This window comes from Vitis vinifera, chromosome 13 (assembly GCF_030704535.1).
Source record: "Vitis vinifera cultivar Pinot Noir 40024 chromosome 13, ASM3070453v1".
Classification (NCBI taxonomy): domain Eukaryota; kingdom Viridiplantae; phylum Streptophyta; class Magnoliopsida; order Vitales; family Vitaceae; genus Vitis; species Vitis vinifera.
In genome coordinates this window covers 28,872,871-28,897,211 of record NC_081817.1, presented here as the reverse complement: position 1 = coordinate 28,897,211, position 24,341 = coordinate 28,872,871, and the positions used below count along the sequence as shown (strand labels likewise).

The 24,341-nt window shown below is 28.7% G+C and overlaps 1 protein-coding gene and 1 pseudogene across 1 annotated transcript; both read left to right on the top strand.

Annotated features, from left to right (window-relative positions):
- The first annotated feature begins 3,529 nt into the window (after window positions 1-3,529).
- Window positions 3,530-9,786, top strand: LOC100244171 (beta-glucosidase 12-like; annotated as a pseudogene).
- A 4,523-nt stretch (window positions 9,787-14,309) lies between these two features.
- LOC100249344 (beta-glucosidase 12) lies at window positions 14,310-20,691 on the top strand. Its single transcript, XM_002277696.1, has 13 exons — window positions 14,310-14,453; window positions 14,587-14,656; window positions 15,421-15,479; window positions 15,583-15,658; window positions 17,820-17,897; window positions 18,497-18,584; window positions 18,741-18,996; window positions 19,329-19,444; window positions 19,530-19,747; window positions 19,863-19,894; window positions 20,009-20,111; window positions 20,237-20,345; window positions 20,523-20,691. Exons 1-13 carry the CDS (start codon window positions 14,310-14,312, stop codon window positions 20,689-20,691), a joined length of 1,518 nt encoding a protein of 505 aa, XP_002277732.1.
- Window positions 20,692-24,341: the final 3,650 nt, after the last annotated feature.

Genomic DNA, 24,341 nt, shown 5'->3' with positions numbered 1-24,341 from the left:
AATTGTATAAATTGCAATCAAACAAAAGAGAAACAAAGTAAGAGAGATGCAATTTTCATTTATAATAGTTTAAGACAACCCACTAATATATGTCTACTTTTCTCTAACTTCAATGTCAAGCTTAAGGTTATTCCACTATTAATAAGGCTTTTAAGCCAAAGTTTTCAAACTTCTACACTTGGAGTAGACCTCATTTAACCTTTACAAAGAAACTAGGATTAAAGATACATTAAGTATGAATAAGTAAAAGTAATTAATTATATCCTCAAACACTTTTTAAAACTCAAATAAATGATTTAACAATAATTTCTCAAGATTCATCTCATTCATAAATGTGCCCGAAGAGTTTTAAATAGAAGTTTCAATGTGGAAATAATAGTTAGGCACATTTTGTACTATACCAATTGATCAAGCAATCGACAACACAACTAGCCATTGGAAGTACAAAGTATAGCAAGTGACTGTTGAGAAAGAGATAACTTGATCGGTTGACTAGTTGCTCAATCTGTAGTCATTGCCTTGTCTCTTTACCAAAACCTCCCTAATTGATGAATTGGGCAATTCACCATTTCCCATATGCTTCTTGATTACTAAAAATCTTCAACTTTTAGCTATAAAAAAAAAAAAAAATTCTTATGATGTTGAAAACCTTTTAAATATGAATTAGCTAATTTTAATATGAAGTGCCTAATTTTAATATAAAGTACCTAATTTTAATATGATTTTATTTGCAAAGGTAATTCATCCGTTTTTTGAAAAGATACAAAACAATTTGATTTAACTTGGATGAGTTTTGGTGCCTTAAATGATCATATGTATTCCTAATTTAGCCCAACCTAGTTTTACGTGAAATTAACCTAAAAAAAATCTTCAACCCTTGATGAGTTAATCTTCATCATGCAAACTTTGACGTTTCTTAGCTTTACATTCTTACCTTATCCATAATATGGATAATATTTCTAATATGACTCTGAGTCACCTTGTGAATTGTTGGGTCAAGCTCTTTAACTCACTACTCTTAAATGGTGAATAAGTCACTTGTATGACATATTTAGCTTCAAAGCTTAGAATTTATTTAGGAACTTTATTTATTTTTTTTATTTTTTTGTTTTTTTTTAAAATAATTTTCTAATTTAGAAACATATTTGAAATTTTTTATTGAAAATTATTTCTTTGAGAATTCATTCTAAAAAACATGTTATTTTTAAGTGTTTTTTGTAAAATATTTGAGAAACAATAAAAGATATAAAGAATATTTTAGGAATTTTTTAATTATAGATATAAGTGTTATTTACAGAGAGAATAAATTAATTGAAAAAATTATTTTTCATACGTGAATTCTCAAACAAAATTTTGTTCATAAAACCTATTTTTTGTAAGAATTATGCTAAAAATGTCTTTAAGAAACATTTAAAAAAAATAATTTACAACCTTTTTCAAAAATGTTGTCAAACAAACCCTTAATTTTTAAGTAACAAGCCAACAATTTATATCATATAGACTTAGGTTAAAACTTCAACACTTATATGATAACAATTTTATACCATTAATTTTACCCTAATTAAATGTTAAGGTTGTAGTTTAAATAAACTTAATGTATGTTATTGATCATTCTGCCTAATAATTTAAGTTTCTAGATTGTTTGATGGTATCAAAGGTTCTATGGAAAATCATGAATCTGAAACTCCAATTTATCAAGACTTGGACTCAACAAATGTTAGCTGAGTCACCTTCTTAATTTTCATCTCCTTTGACACTTTCAAATTAAGTATGCTTGGCCTCAATCTGGTACCTTTCAGTAGTTATATTCAAATATTTACAGCAGGATGACTAAAAGATCGTCTTACTTATATTTGAAGAAACATCCATACGTATATTTGAAGAAACATCCATACGTATATTTCAATAAAAGCTGCTCCCTTCTTCATTATCTTAATCAAGAGTGATTCATGCGGTCTTAAACAAATAAATCAACTCTCCAACTTTCAATTATTCATATTAATAAATCATTGATTGTTGTATGCAAATGTTTATATTTTACATTACCTATAGCTTAGGAGCAGTAGACATAAGATACTGAAAATTAGCAATCACCTAGATGGAGTAAAATACGGTTAACTGAAGGACAAGTTTTTTGTTGTTATATCTGTATTAATGACATCACACCCACCCAAGATGAGTGCTCTCCTATTCTGACTTCTCTAGAGCCTCCTATAGCACAGTCCAGACAGCAACAAGTTCTTTGAATTAATAATTAATTAAGTTTTGTCATTCCTTCCTCTACTTTCATGGATCAAGAATAAAAATATATTACGTACCTTACCATTTAATTTAAGGAAGTTTTCATGAGGATGGGTTAGTGCTTCCATTATCTTTTCTCAGTTCCAAGTAACACGGATTTTATTTTATTTTTTCTAAAAATATTTGTTTGCCATTATGGTTTTGCTATCAATTTTTCATTTTTCTTTAAAAGGTTTAACATTTTACTAGTGATATTCGAGTTTTTCATAATGACAAAAAAAATAAAGATAATATTTAATGCAATTACATTTATGGGACGTTAAACTTCAACTTCAATATTTTTATACTAAAAACAATTAAGAGTATGTTCGATAGTAATTATAAAAAGTGCTTTTAACATTTTTAATATTTAAAAAATTTTATTTAATAAGTGTTAGAAAGACTAAAAATGTTTTCTAAAATCACTACCAAATAGGTTTTAAGAGTCCATTTGACATTGATTTTAGAAAGCGTTTTTAGTTTAAATAACATTTTTGAAAAAAAATTTAGGTGTTTGACAAATTTTAGAAAATACTTTTAAAATTCTAAAAAAATCATTTGTAATATTGAAAAATCACTTGTGACGTTATTTGGACAAACATTTGATAGGTGGTTCTCTTGAAAATACTTCTATTAAAAATATTTTGAATAAAATTATTATCAAACAAACTATAAATTATGTTTGTCAAATTATAATTATAGAAAAAAAATATCCATAATATATAATATATCAAAAATCATTGAGATATACAACATCGATGTTTGTAAATAATTGTCTCATTTTGACGCACTCCGATTAGTTCTAACCATATTTTGATAACAATATATAATATGCCTACAGATTTCACACCAAAAAAAGTGCCTTTTGGAGAGCTGAAAAACGAAATAATCCTGTTTATTGGTTGAACTTTTCCATTCTTTTCTCAGCATAATCACCGCTTCAATTTATATAAATCTTCTAAATGGTATTGTGAATAGTTGGTCAGCTTGGAAAAAGATATCCTCTTTGTTCCGCTTATCCAACAATTTAATTAATGAGACTCCAAGACGAGTTTTCTTGGAAATACTAATATTTATCATATCGTCGATAGTCATCCCATCACGTTTTCTTAACTGAATGATTCAGAGATATATATATATATATAAACCTTATTTTATAGTAAAAAATGTCATGTCATCAATTGGTTGATTTCCTCAATTTAGATCTATATGAAGGGAGTGAAGATGAACCTTCAAACCACAGCTTCTCATGGCAGCTCATCAGTGCTCATTGCTCCTAGGCCTACTGATCTTGGTTGGCTCAGTGGCTTGGACTGAGCCAGTGGTTGCTGCCTCCTTCAATCGGAGTAGTTTTCAGGCCGGTTTCATTTTTGGAACAGCCTCGGCTTCTTATCAGGTAAGGAGATATTTTTGTGAATTTATATAGATTAATTTTAATTTAATTTGTACATATTTCACATAAATTCATTAGTACCTAAATTCATTTTTTTTTTCATGAATTTCAAATATTCAAATTTGAAGTATGGTACACTACATATTCTATATCATGTCATATTCTTATTTTTGATATAAATGAATGTGTTCTGTGCATGGATTTTTCAGTACGAAGGTGCAGCAAAAGAAGGTGGCAGAGGTCCCAGTATATGGGATACTTTCAGTCATAAATACCCAGGTCTCTATTTGAGTTAATTAATTTTCATGACTTTTATTAACACATAATGATTGTGTTTGGATTTAAGCTTGAGGGTTTAGGCTAATATTTGAGTTTTAAAACTAAATCCAAAATAATGATGATGTCTTCAAAGAGATACTAAGCACATCCAGTGGGAAAGAAGAACACATTAGAACAGCTATAAATGAGGTATAACACTGCCACCCCATTTATGATTTTATGGTTTTTTTTAATGGGTTCTCTCAATGATGGATACGTGGTGGTGGCACAAAAATTATATTAAACTATAAATTTTATGGTTTCTTTTTTAAATCAGATCGAAGGCATTGGTCCCATCTACCAGCCATGCAACCGGTTTAATTTAGCTATTAAGTTACTCTACATATTAGACCTGAGGTCACCTGTTTGAATGGTTGGTTTTTTACTTTAATAATTTTTAAGATAATAAAATGACATAATATATTGAATAAAATTAAATGATAAAATTTATTTGATGTTAAAATATGTCTTCTTACTAGTAAATTATAAATACCATGTTTATGCTATTTAGTCAAATTAGAAATTTTAGTAAATTTATATTTTATCCTTATTATACTTTAATTTGTTAATATTAAAGATAGAAAGATGAAATATTTCTAATTTTTTTAATTATATACTTTTAATTAAGAACATATAAATTATAATTTTATAAAATCATGTTGAATTGTGATTCAACCTCGATTCAACTAGTGAATTGCGATTTGATAACTTTTCTAATTCAATGATCGATATGATTTTGAAATCGTAGAAAATAATTAAATTTTTTATGTTGACAAATATAGAAAGGATAACAGATGATAGCAATGATGATGTTGCAGATGATTTCTGTCATCGGTATAAGGTATGGAATTCCTCATATTATCTTTTCTTTTTCATTTTCCTCTCGTTAATGTTATAAAAATTTTGGTGATATTTATCAATAATATATTTGAATTGAATAGGAAGATGTGCATACAATGAAGGAATTGAGATTGAATGCTTTCAGATTCTCGATATCTTGGTCTAGAGTATTGCCTCGTAAGTTTGTTGTTTCAATATTTTTATAAATTATTAAATTTGTTGCTCGGATTTCTTAACAATGTATAAAATGTTAGAAGAATTATGATATTTACTAATTAATTAATTTTATTTTTTTCCCACACAACAAAGAAGTTGACTTTAAAAAAAAATAAGCCAAAAAAGAAAAGGAAAAGATTATTGTCCCTTTTCCACATTGAAGTTGATTCTTTGGCTAGTGAAGTTTCTAACCCCAATTTGAATAAGCATAATTTTGACTAGATAATAGAAAAGACAAATCCATAGAAATGACTCTCAGGTGATGACCTGTGTCGTGGAATGGCAAATAAGGTCATACCGATTCATTTCTATGTTAAAAAAATTCTTTGTATGTATCATATCTTCCTTGATTGTAACAATTCAATATGAAACAAACACTACTAGTAAATTCATGTCATGTGTAAATATTGTCTATTACCTATGTGTTGGTGGATGGTCACGCATGACACGAGCTTTTGAATAATAGGTCACAACCCACTAGTCACGGTTAAATCTTAACTATTTCAAATCTATCATCTCTCGCAACATCACAATATATTTAATTAAGCATATTAGATAAATCACCTCTTATAAGTATAAAAAAAAAATTGATAGGAAGAGATATCACACCTAATGACAATTGAAAAGATGGTCATATCTCAAAAGATGTATATTAGAGAAAACTGACTTTTGATTTTTTTTTTTTATATTTATGTATTTGTGGAATGCAATCAACAAAGGTTTTAATATATATTTGAAGTAAAATAAGTTTTAGTAAAAGTGACATCATTGTTAATTAACGAAATTTAAAAATGATAAATTAACTATATCAAAATGTAATTAAATAATCATTAATTTTGACATTACTCTTTTTTGTGATAGAAATGGTTAATTAAAGAAAAAAATCCATATTATTTTATTTTTAGACTTAATGCAATAAACATAGAAAGTTTAAATTATATTATTTATAGACTTACCATCATAACGTGTGACATTAAAAAGTTGACCTAAATTCACCTAAAATGTGGTTAAATCTAAGAAGGCAAGCTCATTGTTAATATTGTTTAATGATAATAATTCAAAAAGATTCCAATTATAATTAATATTAACTTGGACAATATTTTGTCTTATCCACTGAAAAGCATTAAGGATGACATATCAATGTCTCCCAAAAGAAACCCTTGAATGGCTATTTACTCAAGTTGATCTCAAAAATAATAATAAAAAAAATTATTCATTGCATGATTAGGAGAAAATGACAGTAAGTTTTTCAACCAATGTGATAATCAAATCACTTAGTTATAAATTGACCTTTTATTCCAATGAGTGTAACATATATTGAATTATTTTTTATTGGAACAAATATAAATTTTTGTAACTCAGGTGGGAAGCTAAGCGGAGGAGTAAACAAGGAAGGTATCAACTTTTAAAACAACCTCATCAATGAACTACTATCAAAAGGTCATTAATTACTCCCTCTCATCTCTTTACATTTTGATGATTAGTTAGTCATATTTGTGTCTGCAACTTGAGCTAACTCTATCCATTAACCCAAATACTAATTACAAATCTAACTTTTAACTTAGATTTAGAAAAATGAACTTAAGTTGAACTTGAGTTAGGTAACTTAGATTGAACATTAATTGGGTTAGCTTAGATATTAAATAAATAATTTTCATGTTTGGGTAAAGTTTAGGTTGACCACCAACCAATCTAACTCATTCGAGTTACACCCACTAAATTAATGCACCTAAATGTAGTATGTCAACCATCATTTTAGGATGGACTAATACCTAAGATAGAGCCCAACACTAGGTGGGTTTGGGATAAGCCAACGTTTGGGCTTTTCCCAAACTGTACCCTTATAAGTATCGTAATTGAATTAAGCTTCAATTGAGGTTGTAAAAGTCAAGACACAAACTCAAACATTCAATCTAAGAAATGAAATATTTGGATCAAAACACTATAAAAAAAAAAAAAAACTTGTTCCATATATGTTTCACTTTCCACAGGTCTACAACCCTACGTGACAATATTTCACTGGGATCTTCCACAAGTACTAGAAGATGAGTATGGTGGCTTTTAAGCCCACACATTATGTAAGCAAAATCAAACCCTATTTTATTTACAATATACAAAAGAGTCTTTAACTACATATCTAAGTATATATACAAACACATTTGTGGGGCAAATTTTTTGTTTGTGAACACGATATGTATGTAACATGTTACCATACGTTCAATAGAGATGATTTTCGGGACTTTGCGGAGCTTTGCTTCAAGGAGTTTGGCGATCGAGTGAAGTATTGGATCACCCTCAACGAGCCATGGACTTACAGCAATGGTGGTTATGACCAAGGAACCTTAGCACCAGGACGATGCTCTAACTGGGTTAATGGAGCATGCACAGCTGGAAACTCTGCCATTGAGCCTTACCTGGTAGGCCACCATCTGCTTCTTTCTCATGCAGCTGCAGTAAAAGTGTACAAGGATAAATACCAGGTGAGTATGCAATGGTTTTTAGTAAAATTCACGGATAGTCTAGTACATTTGGTCTGTGCATCTATACTTAGAATTATGAATGAATTATGAACTACAAGATTAAGTTATTAACTAACCTAAAAACTTAAGTTTTTAATAAGAAACTAGCAATTCATATCAAGTTTATTAGCATTTGGACTATTACATAACATGTAACAAAATTTAAAATAGTTTTTCCAATTGTTAATCAAATTTTGAGTCTTTAAGAATGGAAAAATCGTTATCAGTGCTATAATCCTTAACTAGAAATGTTATGCTAATATATAATCTATGTAGGCAACTCAAAAGGGGAAGATTGGAATAACATTGGTGTCTAACCGGATGGTACCCTACTCTGACCAAAAAGCAGATAAGAAAGCAGTCACAAGAGCCCTAGATTTCATGTTGGGATGGTTAGTATATACATTTATACACAACAATTAGCCTCTTGATTGTAAATTACTAAACTAATATTATTATATGTTTGTCCATATATAGGTTTATGAATCCATTAAACCTATGGCGATTATCCATATAGCATGTGCACACTTGTTGGACCACGACTACCAAAGTTCACCCCTGAGAAATCTATGCTAGTGAAAGGGTCCTTTGATTTTCTTGGATTGAATTACTACACTGCAAATTATGCAGCTAACGTTCCTATTGCTAATACCGTTAATGTTAGCTACTCTACAGATTCTCTTGCTAATCTCACCAGTAAGTTTATATCAATTCCTCATATTTTGATTCATGACCACTATAAACCGATGTTATTAACATTTCTTCTTCTTTTTTTCCTTGGTTTGATAGCACAACATAATGGAATCCCCATCAGTCCAACGGTATGTGGACAAAAAAAAAAAGTTTCTAAAACACTAGGAAAAAAGTCATATTATGCATGAATAGATAGTTGTAGTTAGGGGTGGCAAAAGTTTGATATAATTCATCTGCACAATCGGAATCTAACATGTTTTTCAAGGGTTAAATTGAGTATAATAGTATTTGGGTCAAATTTATGTTTACCAACATAACTCATTTAATAAATAGGCTATTTTTAGGTTGACCTATATATCGTAAATTTTATCCAAATTAATCACCTATTTAATAATCATATTGATTAATCCATTATAATTCTAATTTAAACTATATTTGACTTATATAAAATTTTATTTTGAATAAATAAGTCAAAATTAAGTCATAAACGTACAAGTTGAAAAGTTAATTATATAGACTCGCACAAAATCTAATTCAATTGGATTATTAAACAACACCTAATTATTAATGGATTAAATAGGTTACATAATATATTTTATTAGGTTGTGCATGTACTCTAGGTTTATATTTTAACTTGATTATTATTTGTGTCACCTTTGGATTGACTTATTTAGTTAAGTGTTTCGCTTTTAACACAATACAAAATAAGACTCACCAATATGAATTGTTACCCCTATATAACGTAGCATATTTCTCTTTAGAGCATAAAGATATATCTTTAATTAGTTCATTTTTATAAATTACATGTACGAAAAATGTATCTGTAGACTGGTTCAAATGGGTTTAATGTCTATCCTAGTGGAATTCGGAGTCTTTTACTCTATACGAAAAGAAAATACAACAATCCACTTATTTACATCACCGAAAATGGTAAGGCTAATGACCTTCTATTAATTTCCTTTTCGGTCACATGTTATCTTAGAAAAATATAACTCAAAAGAATTCTCTTATTACATCTTTAGTCAATTAACATAAATATTTGAAACTATTTTCAGGCATTAGTGAAGTCAATAATAATACCTTAACACTTAAAGAGGCGTTGAAGGACCCACAAAGGACAGACTTCTACTACCATCATCTTTTGTTCCTTCAATTAGCCATGATCAAGTGAGTTTAATTATTTTGATATACATTTTTTTCTAGTGTTTATGGTTCTTGCAATTACTTATTTTTTAATTATTCCATTTTGACTATAGTAAGTATATTTATAACAACCTTATGATTATTTGATGGCACAAAATAAAAGAAACATATGCTAATTATGGCATATTAATATTTTTCTTTTTCTTTTTTTGTTGTAGGGATGGCGTTAATGTGAAGGGTTATTTTGCATGGTCATTATTGGATGACTATGAATGGAATTCTGGTTACACTGTTAGATTTGGTATTGTCTTTGTTGATTATGACAATGGCTTAAAAAGATACCCCAAGCATTCGGCTCTATGGTTCAAGAAATTCCTCCTATAATAGATGATTGAGCTTCACAACAATATCATTTCAATATATAAATTCAATAAGATGGAGATGATCATCTCTTTGTATCCCCATTTCATAATATGGTTGGTTTTCATATGGAACTACTATAATTAAATCTATAATAGATCTTTTTGTGTGTTGATTTTACAATATCGCCCATTTTATTATTGTCCTATTTTTCAAAGTAAGATCATGTTAAGTGTATAAATGACTAAAATGATATTTGTACTTTCAATCCTCTCATCAAATTACAGGATACTTTCATATCCTTTCATCTAATTGTTTTCTTTGCAATGAATTGCTAATAATAGCATACAATATACATCTTATAAAATAAAGGCATTTATATATTATTGAACTTACATTGATAGCTCTTGATATATTGGCATACAAACAAATTTCTCTTAAATAAAGAATTTTGTATCTCCATTTCAAAATAGCTTTGATTTTTGCATAAAACTATTTTAATTAAATGCATAACGCATTCTTATGGGTTGATTTTACATTTTGTCTCTCATCTCATTATTGTCCTCCCTCTCAAAGTAAGATCATCTAAGAGTTTAAATGACTAAAATGATATTTGCACCTTCATATCATTTCATCAAATTGTTTTCTTCACAATGAGCGGATAATAACAACATACCTTATTCATTTTATACAATAAAAAACATTTATATATTATAGTTATTAGAAAGAAATAATATAATCATCTATTAGAAAACCTGACATCATATTGAAATAAATTTATAATTACATATATAGATAACCCTTGATATATCGGTGAACACACAAATTTCTCTTATATAGAAAACTATGAAACAAATTAAACTTTATTAATTTGCAGAATAGCTCTTGTTACATTGTTGTACACACAACTTTCACTTGAATAGAGAATATGAAACAAATTAAACTTTTTAATTTATAAAATTATAAGTATAGTAATATATATTTCTTTTACAATTAATGACTAAGAAGTTTGACTAGATTTGGCCCTTTTATCTTGACTTGACCTGAGCTTGATTTGAGTAATATTGAATAAAAGTGTGAATGCTTGATCTTGGATGAAAGATGCTACAAACTTCATTTTTGGATTTTCAAACTTATTCTTCAAGTTTTCAAAGAATTGTAAAGTTTCTTAAATTCTTGAGGCAAGACTCTATAATTTTTTTCAAATATAGAAGTTTGAAGGTCCGAGAATGTGTTTTGAAAGTTAAAGAGGTCCTAAAGGTTAAGAAATTCTCTTTGATATTATCCTTAATTTTTTAGAGATAAGTATTATTATTTTAATAGTTGTATTTATAACTATCCAAAATTTGATATTAATAATTATTATTATCGGTACTATATATTTTAATTACTTAAATTGATTTATTTATTTAATATTTCAACATAAGATGAGTCCTCCTTTACATGGATCCCATATAACACATTTCATAATCTTAATTATGTGAAAAAGTGAATGACACATAGGAAGAGTTAATGTGTCCTCTTAATTCAGTTAAAAAAACTCTTTTCTCAAACTCTTATTTAAAGTCCATTGATTTCTCACTTGTAAATTCCTTTAGTACACCTTCAAATGCATCTTAACTTTTTTTTTTTTTTTTTTTTACATTATAAGCTAAATTTTTTTAGGATTATAAATATTAAATTCATTCTTTATTTACTCATGGCAAGGGAATAGACTTCAAGTTGGTTGTATATTTGAAGAGATTGTGAATATGCATTTAGAATCTAGTAATTCAAGTGTAAGAAGGTTGAAGTCTTTGACCTTAAAAGTCTTAACAGCAATGGGACTCCCACTCGGTTAGGAGTTTGAGGAGAGTGGACATAAGTGGATTGTGAAACCACTATAAAAGAATTTGTATATCTCTTCCTTTTATCTTTTACTTAATTATTGTCTTGTTTAGCATTTCTTGTTCCTTTTACCATTAATTGGTTATTTTTTAAAAAGTTTTTAACACCCAATTCACTCTCCCTCTTTTGGGTGATTTACTTTACTTATTTAAATTGGTCATTTTCTAATTCTTTTTCCTTTTTCTTTTCTTTTCTTTTTTTTTTTTCTTTTTTTTTTTTTTTTTTTTTTTTTTTTGCTTCATTTTTGTAGATGAGATAATCAAACCTAATATAGTTTGGTTCTCACACTTGTAGCATATGAAGTCCATCTTCTCTTTACCTACATTAGAGTATTCCTTTTTTTGGAAGTCCTTCCTTAGATAGAATTTTCTTCCTTTATATTTTTCAAGTATGATGAACTTCTTAAACTTTCTTGTGATAAGTGCAAGGTCCTCATTTTCTCTACTAGTCCTTTTTTATTTATTTATAAATAGTGAAGCTTTAAGATCTAAGTTTTTCTTTCTCTTGTCTCTCTCTTATGGATGGCCCTTTATTGTGATTTCATAAGTTATCAATGACCCAATCAATTTCTCCAAAGGAAGTTTAGTAAAGTCCTTAGCTTCATGGATTAGTGTAACCTCGACCACTCATTACTGAGAAAGAGATCTCAAAATCTTCACAATCTTCTCTAATTAGTAATTGCATACAAATTTCTGAATGTTTTTTTTTTTTTTTTATAGGGAAAAGAAATGGAGCCCCTATTAATCCAATGGTATGTTGTTGGATTATGAAGTCTAAATCAATTTTGTTGCATTTCACAAGAAATATCATGATCGAGCTCCTTACTAACCTCATAAGGATCAAGCTATCCAGTCAACTTGTGATGGTTTAAAGGGTTAGTGCCCCTTTGAATTTGTTTTTTATATTTGATGAATGAAGAGTTTGTTCTTATTATATATTTAGCCCTTTTATGATTTAGAGTTTTGTTTTTAGGGAGTACGGTCACAAAGAGTAAGAGTCTTCACTATTGTAATTCTTCTCTCTCGTTTGATTAGTGGATTCTTGAGTGTTGATACACTCTCTAGAGGGATCACATTGATTGTCAAACCACATTAAAATCTATTGTCTTTTATTTATTTTTGCTTGTGTGTGTGGTTTGGCAAAAATATGTTACAAAAAAAAATTTGTTGAAAGTTTAATATGTTGGAAAACAACTTTACAAGTACATAGAGATGTAGAATTTCAAGCTTCTTTTATGCTCAAGAAGTTCACTATATCGGTTTATTTCTTTAAATAACATGTGTGGAAAAATAAATTTGCAAATTGCTTTAAGTCCTTCTATCCATCAAAGAAGATTTTGTGATATATACTTTATTTTAAAAAAAAGATGCAAAAATATAATTATCTACATCATCGAGAAAGGTAAGACTAAAGGACATAATTTAATTATTTTCATTGATCATACTTCATGTTATAGTTCCAATTCATTATGTCTTTAATCAATAAGTTAAAGTTTTTTAATTATTTTTATACACTTAAAGGTCAAAAGTACTATTTGCTTAAGTTAAAATTTTACTTACATAAAGTAATGCCCGGGTACTAGATTTATCATGAAAATACATAAAACAATAAATATTTCGAGTTCATATGATATGGTTTGAAATATGAAAGGATGATTTTGCATTTTATAAATATTTTCTAATCAGCCCATGAAAACATGTTTTTCCCAATAAGAATTTGAGATAGTCTCCAATACCTAAAATATACATTTAAATTTATTTAGAAATAATCTCAATACCTAAAATATAGATTTCAATTTATTTCGAAATTTATTTGGATCCTCCTTGGATATATTCCCATTCTAATCATCTTTCCTTTGATTTCATCAGTGCCACCCCACCTGCCAGTAAGTCGCTTTGCTGTCCTCCGATGTGTGCCATGTCATTTGCCAACTTTGATTTTTGCCATAACATAAACAATTCCATAATATTGAGAAAACTGGAAATAATTTCTTTAAAACAGTTAGAAATTAAATGATTTTCTCTTCCTTTTTTTTTTTTTCTAAGAAAACTTTTTTAGATTTCTTTCCTTTTTTTGTTCGTTTTCCTTTTTCTTGAAAATACATTTGATAAAAAAAACTATTTTTAAAAAAATGAAATTTATATAGTCTTGTTAAATTTTGATTTTTCACTATTGCAAAAAATGATTTAATAAAATTTAATTACAAAAATTCTACAAAATATATCACATGGTATGAGATATATTATTAAAAAAGGATTATTATATTATATTATTTTATTAATTTTTCTTATAATTAATTAAATAAGTTACTCTAATATAAAAAATATATTCTTCTATAATAATTCATAATTAAATAAATTAACAAAATATTTATACCATACTTTTAAGATAATATTTATATTCAAATATATATAAAATAATATTTTATTTATATTAATATTTTTATAGAGATAATGATTTTAAAGGCTGATGTGTGAAATGTATATGTTCATCCTCTTGTAGTTTTATCACATTGGGGTCACCACATATATAGAAAATAAAAATAAAAAATAAAACCTTATTTCATGGTAAAAAAATAATCCTTTGAGTTTATTAATGTCCTAAATTTTGTTCTATATACAAAGGGAGTGAAGTGCTGAACCATGAAGCCACAGCTCTTCATGGCAATTCAAGGCTCATTGTTTCTGACTCTACTAATCCTCGTTAGTGTATTGACTTGGACTGAGCCAGTGGTTGCTACCTCCTTCAATAGGAGTAATTTTCCGGCTGATTTTGTTTTCGGAACAGCCTCATCTTCTTATCAAGTAAGAACATATTTTCATACATAAATCAATTGTAATCTAGCCGTATTTTGTATGAATTTTCGTATATGTTCATTTTTTTTGTATGAGTAAATTTTCAATAGGAATGAATGTGTTTTGTTTATGGATTTTTCAGTACGAAGGTGCTGTCAAAGAAGATGGAAAAGGTCCTAGTATATCGGATACTTTCAGCCATAAATATCCAGGTCTTTCTTTGGGTTAATTTTTAACATAAAAATTTTCGGTTACTATAATTGAGTTTAAAATTTAGAGTTTAGGATTCAAAATGCAAGGCTTATTGCCATTTCACAAGTGCTTTTCTTACTTTTGCAAACCTTTTTAATTTTTCTTGGAATGTTTGGCTTATGATTTATCCATTCTTTTTCTTTTTTCTCCAGAAAAGTGAATTTCCATATTCATTTCCATGAAATCACCCATGGTTTTGATATCTCATATCTCCCTTTTTTTATGGAATTTTTTTTCCTAAAAATTAATAGATTTTCTAAAATAATTACTTTAATTGCTTTATTTTAAAATCATTTGTATCAAAGGGATAAGATAATCCTTAGAAAAAACCTGGTACTTATTAAAAAATTTGAGTATAACTTCAATTACCTCTATACTTTTAAAAGGAAAAGAAATTGAATATAAGGTGGGATTGATGGAGAGTATTTTTATCTAAAAATATTTATATTTCATGTTTTTAAAAAATGGAGGATATTCTTTGGATGATTATTTTATCCTATTTAATTAAATGATCCTTTATTTTATATGTCATCTGCTACAAAATAAAAAACAAAAATCATGGTGTCTTCCAATATTATATCATCACATGCACATTTAATATTGGGAAAGAAAAAAAAATTAGACAATTATGTTTAAATTCTAGTCGACATAAATAATAATTTTATATTGATATCTAACAATTTTAATTATTTTATGAGATTTTTTGTGTTGACTAATAATGTAGGTAGGATAATTGATGGCAGCAATGGTGATGTTGCAGATGATTTCTATCATCATTATAAGGTATAGGATTCATCATTCTAAATTTTTTACTCACTTTTCTTTTTTTAAGGTTTTAAAAATTGTATGTTTATTTTATTACTAACAGTGGATTTGAATTTAATAGGAAGATGTGCACATGATGAAGGAATTAGGGATGGATGTTTTTAGATTCTCAATATCTTGGTCTAGAGTGTTACCTCGTAAGTTTATTGTTTCAATATGCTCATTAATTATTAAACTTCCTGCCTAGATATGTTAGTAGTATAAAAAAAGTGTTAGGAGAGTTACCATATTCAAAAACTATAATGTTTTTTTAATAATTCCATTGTGCTTCCCACACAAACACACAATAAAAAAGAATTCACTTTAAATATATATATAATTAAGAAAACAAAATGAAAAAAACCATTGCCCCTTCTCTTTTGAAGTTAATTTTTTCACTTCTAAGTTTGTCATGCAAATACAATGATTTATTGTTATGCCCATTTTTTTCCAAATTCAAACCTTTCATTATGTTAAACATGAAGGCACCCCATGACACCCCATTTAAAGTAAGCATCATTTTGACCTTGTAATTTGACAAAGGAAAATTTTATGATACCAATTTCATATCATATTGAATTAAATTTGAGACCTTCATATACATGACTAAATTTAGGCATAAACGTCAAAGATACAAAACAAAATATTAATATTAAAAATGAAATTAAGATATAAAAAAATTAGACTAATTAAATAAGAAAAAAATGAAACCACCGAAAGGTATTAAAAAAAATATAGGATTTATTTTTATTATATGGTCATATTTTATTGTGTGACTTTCTAAAATGATGTAGAAATGTAGTTTTTCAATACCATAGAAAAATCATGACAAGAAATAAGTTCATAAACAAAACTCTAAATTGGTGATGATCTAACTCAAGGAGCTACAAATGAAGTCACTCTCATTCACTTGATGTGTTTACTTTCAACACTAAATAATCATTTAATGTTTTTATATACCTTTATAGATTTTAATAATTGAATATGAAATAAAATGAAAAAGTATTAAAATTTTCACTTATAACATAATTACTAATCACATATAAATACCGTCTATTAACTATGTGCTCATATTGACTTAGGATACAATGTTTACATTATGATCCTTGGATTTAGGTCTCGATGTCCTCATCATAAATCTAGGGATCATAATGGGAACATTGTACCCTAACTGAGTATGAGCATATATATATATATATATATATATATATATATGCTCATACTCAGTTAAGGTACAATGGGAAATATATGCTCATACTCAGAAGGGTACAATGTTCCCATTATGATCCCTAGATTTAGATATTGATGTCCTCATCATTACCCATGGATTCATGGATGACCCAACCTTATATTGTTCAAGGTTGGTTTTGATATCCGTGCCCTCACAATTTTAAAATATATCTATACATATTAGTTAAGTTATTTGTTTTAAGTGCCAAAAACTTCCCTATGCATGGATAATCACATCCATGACAATAAAAATAGTGACATATCTTAAAGATTTTTTATGCATTTTTTTTTCTTATGTTGATCTTAATGTAATGTTTTGCTTCTTAATTATATAAGCCTGGATTTATTTTATTATATCTAAAAATGATCTCTTTTTTTTCACTCACTTCCTTGTTAATCAATGAAATCCAAAAGTAATACATCATTTGTTAACTTAACTCTTATGTTAAAAAATTTCTCTAATGTAATTAAAAATTGAAGTAATTGATTTTACATCTTTTTCTCTTATCTTGATGCAAATGGTTACTTTAAAATAAATAAATAAATCTATAATATGTTATTTTTAGCCTCAAGCAATGAACTTCATTAGCCTAAAATATAGTTGAATAAAAGAAGTTTACTGCTAGCTTATATTTTTTTATTGGATAAAGAAATATTTCAATTATGTATTAAAGTTAATTGGGTCAATTTGTTGTCTTATCTATTCAAATCATTAAGGATTGTATATCAATGTTGCTTTTGAAAAGGAAAATCCCTGAAAATCTGAACATTTAGTTAGAAAGCATATTAAAAGAAATTATTCATAAGGTGTTAGAAATTCAAAACAAATCATATAATTCCAAAGGAAAAAAGATAATACATAATTTTATGGAAAGATTGTCTTAGTTACTCTTCCAACCAATGTTATGAGATGGAAATTAATTTTAATAAAGTCAAAAACTATTTTTTTTTTGTATTGTGCTTTAACTTAAAAATTTTATGTTGAGATACTATAAAAAGTTTTATATTAATTTTATATAATAATATTATCCCACAATGTTATAAATTGACCTCACATTCCTTGAAAGATGCATAAAATTTTGTACTCAGGTGGGAAGCTAAGTGGGGGAGTGAACAAGAAAGGCATCGACTTTTATAACAATCTCATCAATGAGCTATTATCAAAAGGTCATTATTCTTCCATCTCTTTATAATTTGATGATTAGTTGGTCAATTTAAGGCTATAGCTTGTACAAGCTCAACCCTCCCACCTGATCAATTGAAATATATTATCACTAATTCAAGTCTAACTTGATTTTATTCGAAGTTCTAGAAAAATAGGTCTGAATTATATTTAGATTGTGTAATTCAAATTGAGCACCAGGTTAGATAGAGCTTTAGGCAGATAAACAAGTTTGGGTTTATCTAAAGTTGACTGCCAACCGACACAATCGGTCTAAGTTTTACCTTTGCCATATCAATGTACCTAGCTAAATCTAGGAATGTAAACGAGTTATGTTGGAAATAGCTTAGATGTGAATAGCCTAGACATCACTCTAGGCTAGACTAATGCCCAAGATTACGCCCAGCTCTAAGTGTGCTTGTATTAATTGAACTTGGTTTGGCCCCCCCCCCCCCTTTTTTTTTTTTTGCCAAAATTCGACTTAGGCTATATATGGAGGTTGAGCTAGATACTCAAAGCATAGACTGGTAAAGTAAATTAGCTACAAATTAATATGGAGAAAAACACTAAAGAGCTTGTTCTAAATTTATTCCACTTATTGTAGGTCTACAACCCTATGTGACAATATTTCATTGGGATCTTCCACAAGCACTAGAAGATGAGTATGGTGGATTTTTAAGCCCACACATTGTGTAAGTAAATCAAATTCTACCTTCTTTACCATTCTATACTCCTCAATGATATATATGAAAAATACAAGCATTTCTAGAACAAGTCTTGTTAATTTGCTTATAAAATTTTAGTATTCCTCGTATCTAATACATGACATGTTACTGTATAATCGACAGAAATGATTTTCGAGACTTTTCAGAGCTTTGCTTCAAAGAGTTTGGTGACCGGGTAAAGCATTGGATCACCCTCAACGAACCATGGACCTTTAGCTTGGGTGCTTATGACCAAGGAGGCCTAGCACCGGGGCGGTGTTCTAAGTGGGTTAATGAAGCCTGTGAAGCCGGAAACTCTGCCACTGAGCCTTATATTGTAGCCCACCATATGCTTCTGTCTCATGCAGCTGCAGTGAAAGTATATAAGGATAAATACCAGGTAAGTGAATAACAAGCTAGAGTTTCAAGCATGATCCATTGGTTTGTCAGTCTTTATTTAGTAATGAATGAATTATGAACTATAGTTTGATAATATTAAGTTATCGACCAACCAAAATGCTTAAGTGGTATATAAAGGTAATTTACTAACATGTAGTCTAATACATAAGAGGTAAAAAAAATGTAAAATAGGAGTGCATGGAATCAATTAAGTGTTATGATTACTTATTAGGTTTTGAAAAAATTTATACAAGTCTTTAAGAATGGAAGATTATTATTAATCTTATAATACTTAACTAGAAAGGTTGAGTTGATAATACTTAAACTGTACAGTCATCTCAAAAGGGGAAGATTGGGATAACATTGGTATGCCATTGGATGGTGCCCTACTCCAACCAGACAGCTGATAAGAAGGCGTCCAAAAGAGCCTTAGATTTCATGTTTGGATGGTCAGTATATATATGCATCACAAAAAACTAGTTTTTTAGTTATAAATTACAACATATACTAATATTATTCTATGCCTATTCATAGGTTTATGGACCCGTTAACCTATGGTGACTATCCACATAGCATGCGCATACTTGCTGGAAATCGACTACCTAATTTCACCTTCGAGCAATCTATGCTAGTCAAAGGATCTCTTGATTTTCTTGGATTGAATTATTACACAGCAAATTATGCAGCTAATATTCCTGTTGCTAATATCGTTAATGTGAGCTACGCAACCGATTCTCTTGTTCATCTTACTAGTAAGTCCATATAAAATCCTCAATGTTTGATTTGTATAATGATTTCAATAAATCATCTTGATCATTGTTGACCTATATATGTTATTAACTTTTAATTTTTCCTTTTGTTTGATAGAACAACGCAATGGAGTCCCCATCGGTCCAATGGTATGTAATCAATAAATTGTTGTTTTGTAGTATTGCATACTTATTTTATATATAGAATGAGAATCATTAATAACTTCATTTTCATAAACTAAACGTTGAGAAATGAATTTGCAGGCTGGTTCAACTTGGCTTAGTGTCTATCCAAGAGGAATCCGTAATGTTTTACGCTACATTAAAAGAAAGTACAAGAATCCACTAATTTACATCACTGAAAATGGTATGGCTAATGGTCTTTTAATAATTTCTTCACCCATTAGACACTATTTCATAAATGTATAATTCAAAAAAATTCTTTTGTTCTATATTTAATTGATTAACTTGAAACTTTGAAACCATTTTCAGGGTATAGTGAAGTCAACAATGGTACCTTACCAACTAAGGAGGCACTAAAGGACCACAGGAGGATAGATTACCACTACCGTCATCTTTTGTTCCTTCTATTAGCCATCAAGTGAGTTTAATCTCTTAGAGATACGGAAATTTTTTCTAGTGTTAAGGCTTTTTGCAATTACTCCATTTTGGATGATTTAACATGACAATAGGTATATATTTGCATGTATTTTACAATGATTTGATTATGAATGAGAAAAAAATACTAATAGTAGGGTATCAAAATTTTTGGATGTAGGGATGGTGTTAATGTTAAGGGTTACTTTTCATGGTCATTGTTAGACAACTATGAATGGAATTTTGGTTACACTCTAAGGTTTGGCATTATCTTCATCGATTATGATAATGGCTTAAAAAGGTACCCCAAATATTCAGCTATGTGGTTCAAGAAATTTCTCAAAAAATAGAGGAATTTCACGACATTATCTTTTTAATGTATGTATTTAATAAGATGGAGATGACCATCTCTTTTGTATCCTCATTTCATATAGAATAACTATGGTTTTCTTGTGGAATTGTTTTTTTAAATCCTCAATGGATCTTTTGATCTATCACTCATTTCATTTGTTGTCTTTCCTTTCAAAGTGAAACCATGTTATGAGTCTAAACAACCAAAATGATAGACAGATATTCTGAATTCTTTCTTTACATTATTTTCTTTGTAGGATTAACTAATAACATTAGACATACTAGTTGTAGCCCACCTACTCTCATATATTCGCTAATATTCAATTTCAATTCTATGTCAACATGTGATAACAAGCTAATCAATCCTATGGTACAAACCGAAGAGGAGGGATTAAATTAGGTGTTAGTATGTCCAATTATTTTTAAAAAAATTAAAATCAAGTAAGAACAATTGTATAGCAATTAAAAAGAGAGAGAGAGAGAGAGTAAGAGATATTCAATTTTCATTTGTAATAGTTTGAGACAACCTACCTATATATGACTACTTTCTCTACTTTCAATCTCAAACTTGAGGTCATTTCACTATTAGTAAAGCTTTGCAAATTTTTATGCTTGGAGCATGCCCCATTTAACCTTTATAATTTCTTTCAAGTAATACCCTACACTTAACAAGTACTCGAGTAATATATTACACTACACTTAAACAAAGCCCTCTAGTGATACCTCAAACTTGACACAAACCCTTCAATGAATACTCACACTTGATACAAATCCTCTAGTGAACACTTACAAGGTTTACAAGAGAAGAATAATATAACAAACTCCTACTTAGCAAGTTTGGCTCAAAGGATAGAAAGAAACTAGGATTAAAGGTACATTAAGTAAGAATAAATAAAAGTAATTAAATATGTACTCAAACACTTTTTAAAGCTCAAATAAATAATCTAACTATAGTTTCTCAAGATTCCTATTGTTCATAAATGTACTTCAAGAGTTTTGAATAGGAGTTTCAATGTGGAAATAGTAGTTAGATACATTTTGTCCCGTGCCATCCTATACCCCAAAATTGGTCCTATTTTTTTCATCTAAAGTTTGATGCCTATTTATATATATATATATATATATTTGTGCCCTCTTACCTATATCTCATGCACTCTTATTTGTATTTTTATTATTTTACTTCTTTTATTTTATTTGTATTTTTGTTTTATTTTTCTTTATTTTACCTTATTTACTTTACTTTTGAGGAAGAAATAGAATTAGAAGGAAAACAGAAAATCAGGATTTTGAGAGAGAGAATCAAGTTATCAGTAATTAAAGAAGGCTTTCTCCGTCCGACAAGAGCCGGCCCCCCTCCTTCTCCCTGGTTCTTCTTTCTTTTTTGGATTTTTTTTATTTTCTTCCTCTGCTTCTCTCTTTGCTCTTGGCCGCCATCTCTATTACCAGTACACACTACCACCTCTCTGCTATCACCCTTCCATGGCCGTCGCTCTCACCACCGTCCGCCTTAAAACTCCACCATCTCCAACTCCTCTTCCTGACTAGCCAAAACCACAGATCAACGACCACCATGGCTGCCACCTACATCCTTCATCTCGCCTCACCACCCGCTGCCACTTCTCATCTCCATTATGCCCTCACAGTCCATGCACCGTCACCTCCCAAGTTGTTGCTTCCTCTCTCTCTCCGGCTCCATCTCCATCACCACACCGCAGCCAGCTTCATTCAGTCCACAACGGACCATTGCCGACACAGTCACCCTCTCCATCTCCCTCACAGCCTCACCCATGGCCGCCACTACCTATTATTGTTATTAGGAAGAAATAATATAACCATCTACTAGGAAAACCTAGCATTATTTTAAAATAAATTTATGATTACATAGATAGCTCTTGATACATGGGTATACCTACAAATTTCTCTTAAATAGAAAATTGTAAACAAATTAACTTTTATATATTTCTTTTACAATTAATGACTAAGAAGAAGCTTGACTAGGCATGAGTCTTGGGTTTGGTCTTGACCTGATATAAGTTTACTTTGAATAATATTGACTAAGTGTGTGAATGCTTGATCTTGGATTAAAGATACTACAAACTTGATTTTTGAATCTTCAAACCTATTCTTCAAGTTTTAGAAGATTTGTAAAGTTTCATAAATTCTTGAAGCAGACTCTTTATGATTTTTTTCAAATGTAGAAGTTTGAAAGTATGAGAGTATGTTTTGAAAGTTAAAGAAGTATAAAGATTAAGAAATTATCTTTAATATCATCCTCGATTTGTTTTAGAGAAATTTGTCCTAGGATTATAAGCATTAGATTCATTTTTTATTTACTTATTGTGAGGAAATAGACTTCAAGTTGGTTATATACTTGAAGAAATTGTGAAAGTACATTGGAACCTAGTAATCAAAGTGTAAAAGGATTGAAGATTTTAACCTTAAAAGTCTTAGTGATAGTGGAATCCCCACTCGTTAAGAGTTTAAGGAGAGCGGATATTAGCAAATTATCCACTCTTTTATTTGACATTAGCAGATTGTCAAACCATTATAAGAGAGCGTGTGTATTTCCCTTTATCTTTTATTTAATTCTTGTTTAGTATTTCTTATTCCTTTCGTCATTAATTGGTTGTTTTTGAAAAAAAAAATTAACATCCAATTCACTCTTTTTTAAATTAACCATTTTTTACAATCTTTTGACTCATTTTTGTAAAGGGGATAATCTTAGTGGACTCTCACACTTGTAGCATACCAAGTCCTTCTCTTTATCTACATTAGAGGATTTCTTCTTTTGGAAAACCTTCCTTGGATATATAGGATTTTCTTCCTCTCTTTTTTCAAACCTGATTCACTTCTTAAAGTTTCTTCTGATAACTACAAGGTACTCTTCTTCAATCATTAACCTCTTGTTCTGTATCTTCTTCTTTTTTAATCAATCGTGAGGCTTTAAGAGTTATATTTTTCTTTCTCTTGTCTTTCACTTCTTGATGACACTTCATTGTGATTTCATAAGTCATCAATGACCCAATCAATTCTTCCAAAAAAAAGTGTAGTAAAGTCTTTAACTTCTTGGATTGTAATCTTGGTGTCTCTTTGCTTAAGAAGATATCTCAAAATCTTCCTAATCTTCTCCGGTCCTTGTAGACTTTTTCCAATGCTTGAATTCCATTAATGATGTCAATAAACTTGTAAACAATTCAACAATGGATTCTCAATAATGAATAATATAGGTTTTACCATAAAATTTTGAGTTTTCTTTAATAGGTTTAAACTTCAACATCCTCCAAACAAAGACAACTAATGATGTTTGTTAAATCATAATCATGAAAAAAAAAATATTTCTTGCCACATTTTGATAACAATATAAAATATGCCTCTGGATGAAATTTTCACATCAAAAAGTACCTTTTTAGAGCTAAAAAATTAAATAATCATGTTTTTTGGTTTAGCTTTTTAATTTTTTTTTTTTTTTCTCATCATAATTTGCCTCCAACTATTAAAATGGTTAAAAAAACAACTCAACACCCCCTTGCATCTGAGAAATTTTTGAAAAGTTTTTTTTTTCTTCATATTAATGAAAAGGTAGAAACTAAATGATTGAAATTTTAGCTCATTGATCATTGTTCAATTTATATAAATCTTGTCAATAGAT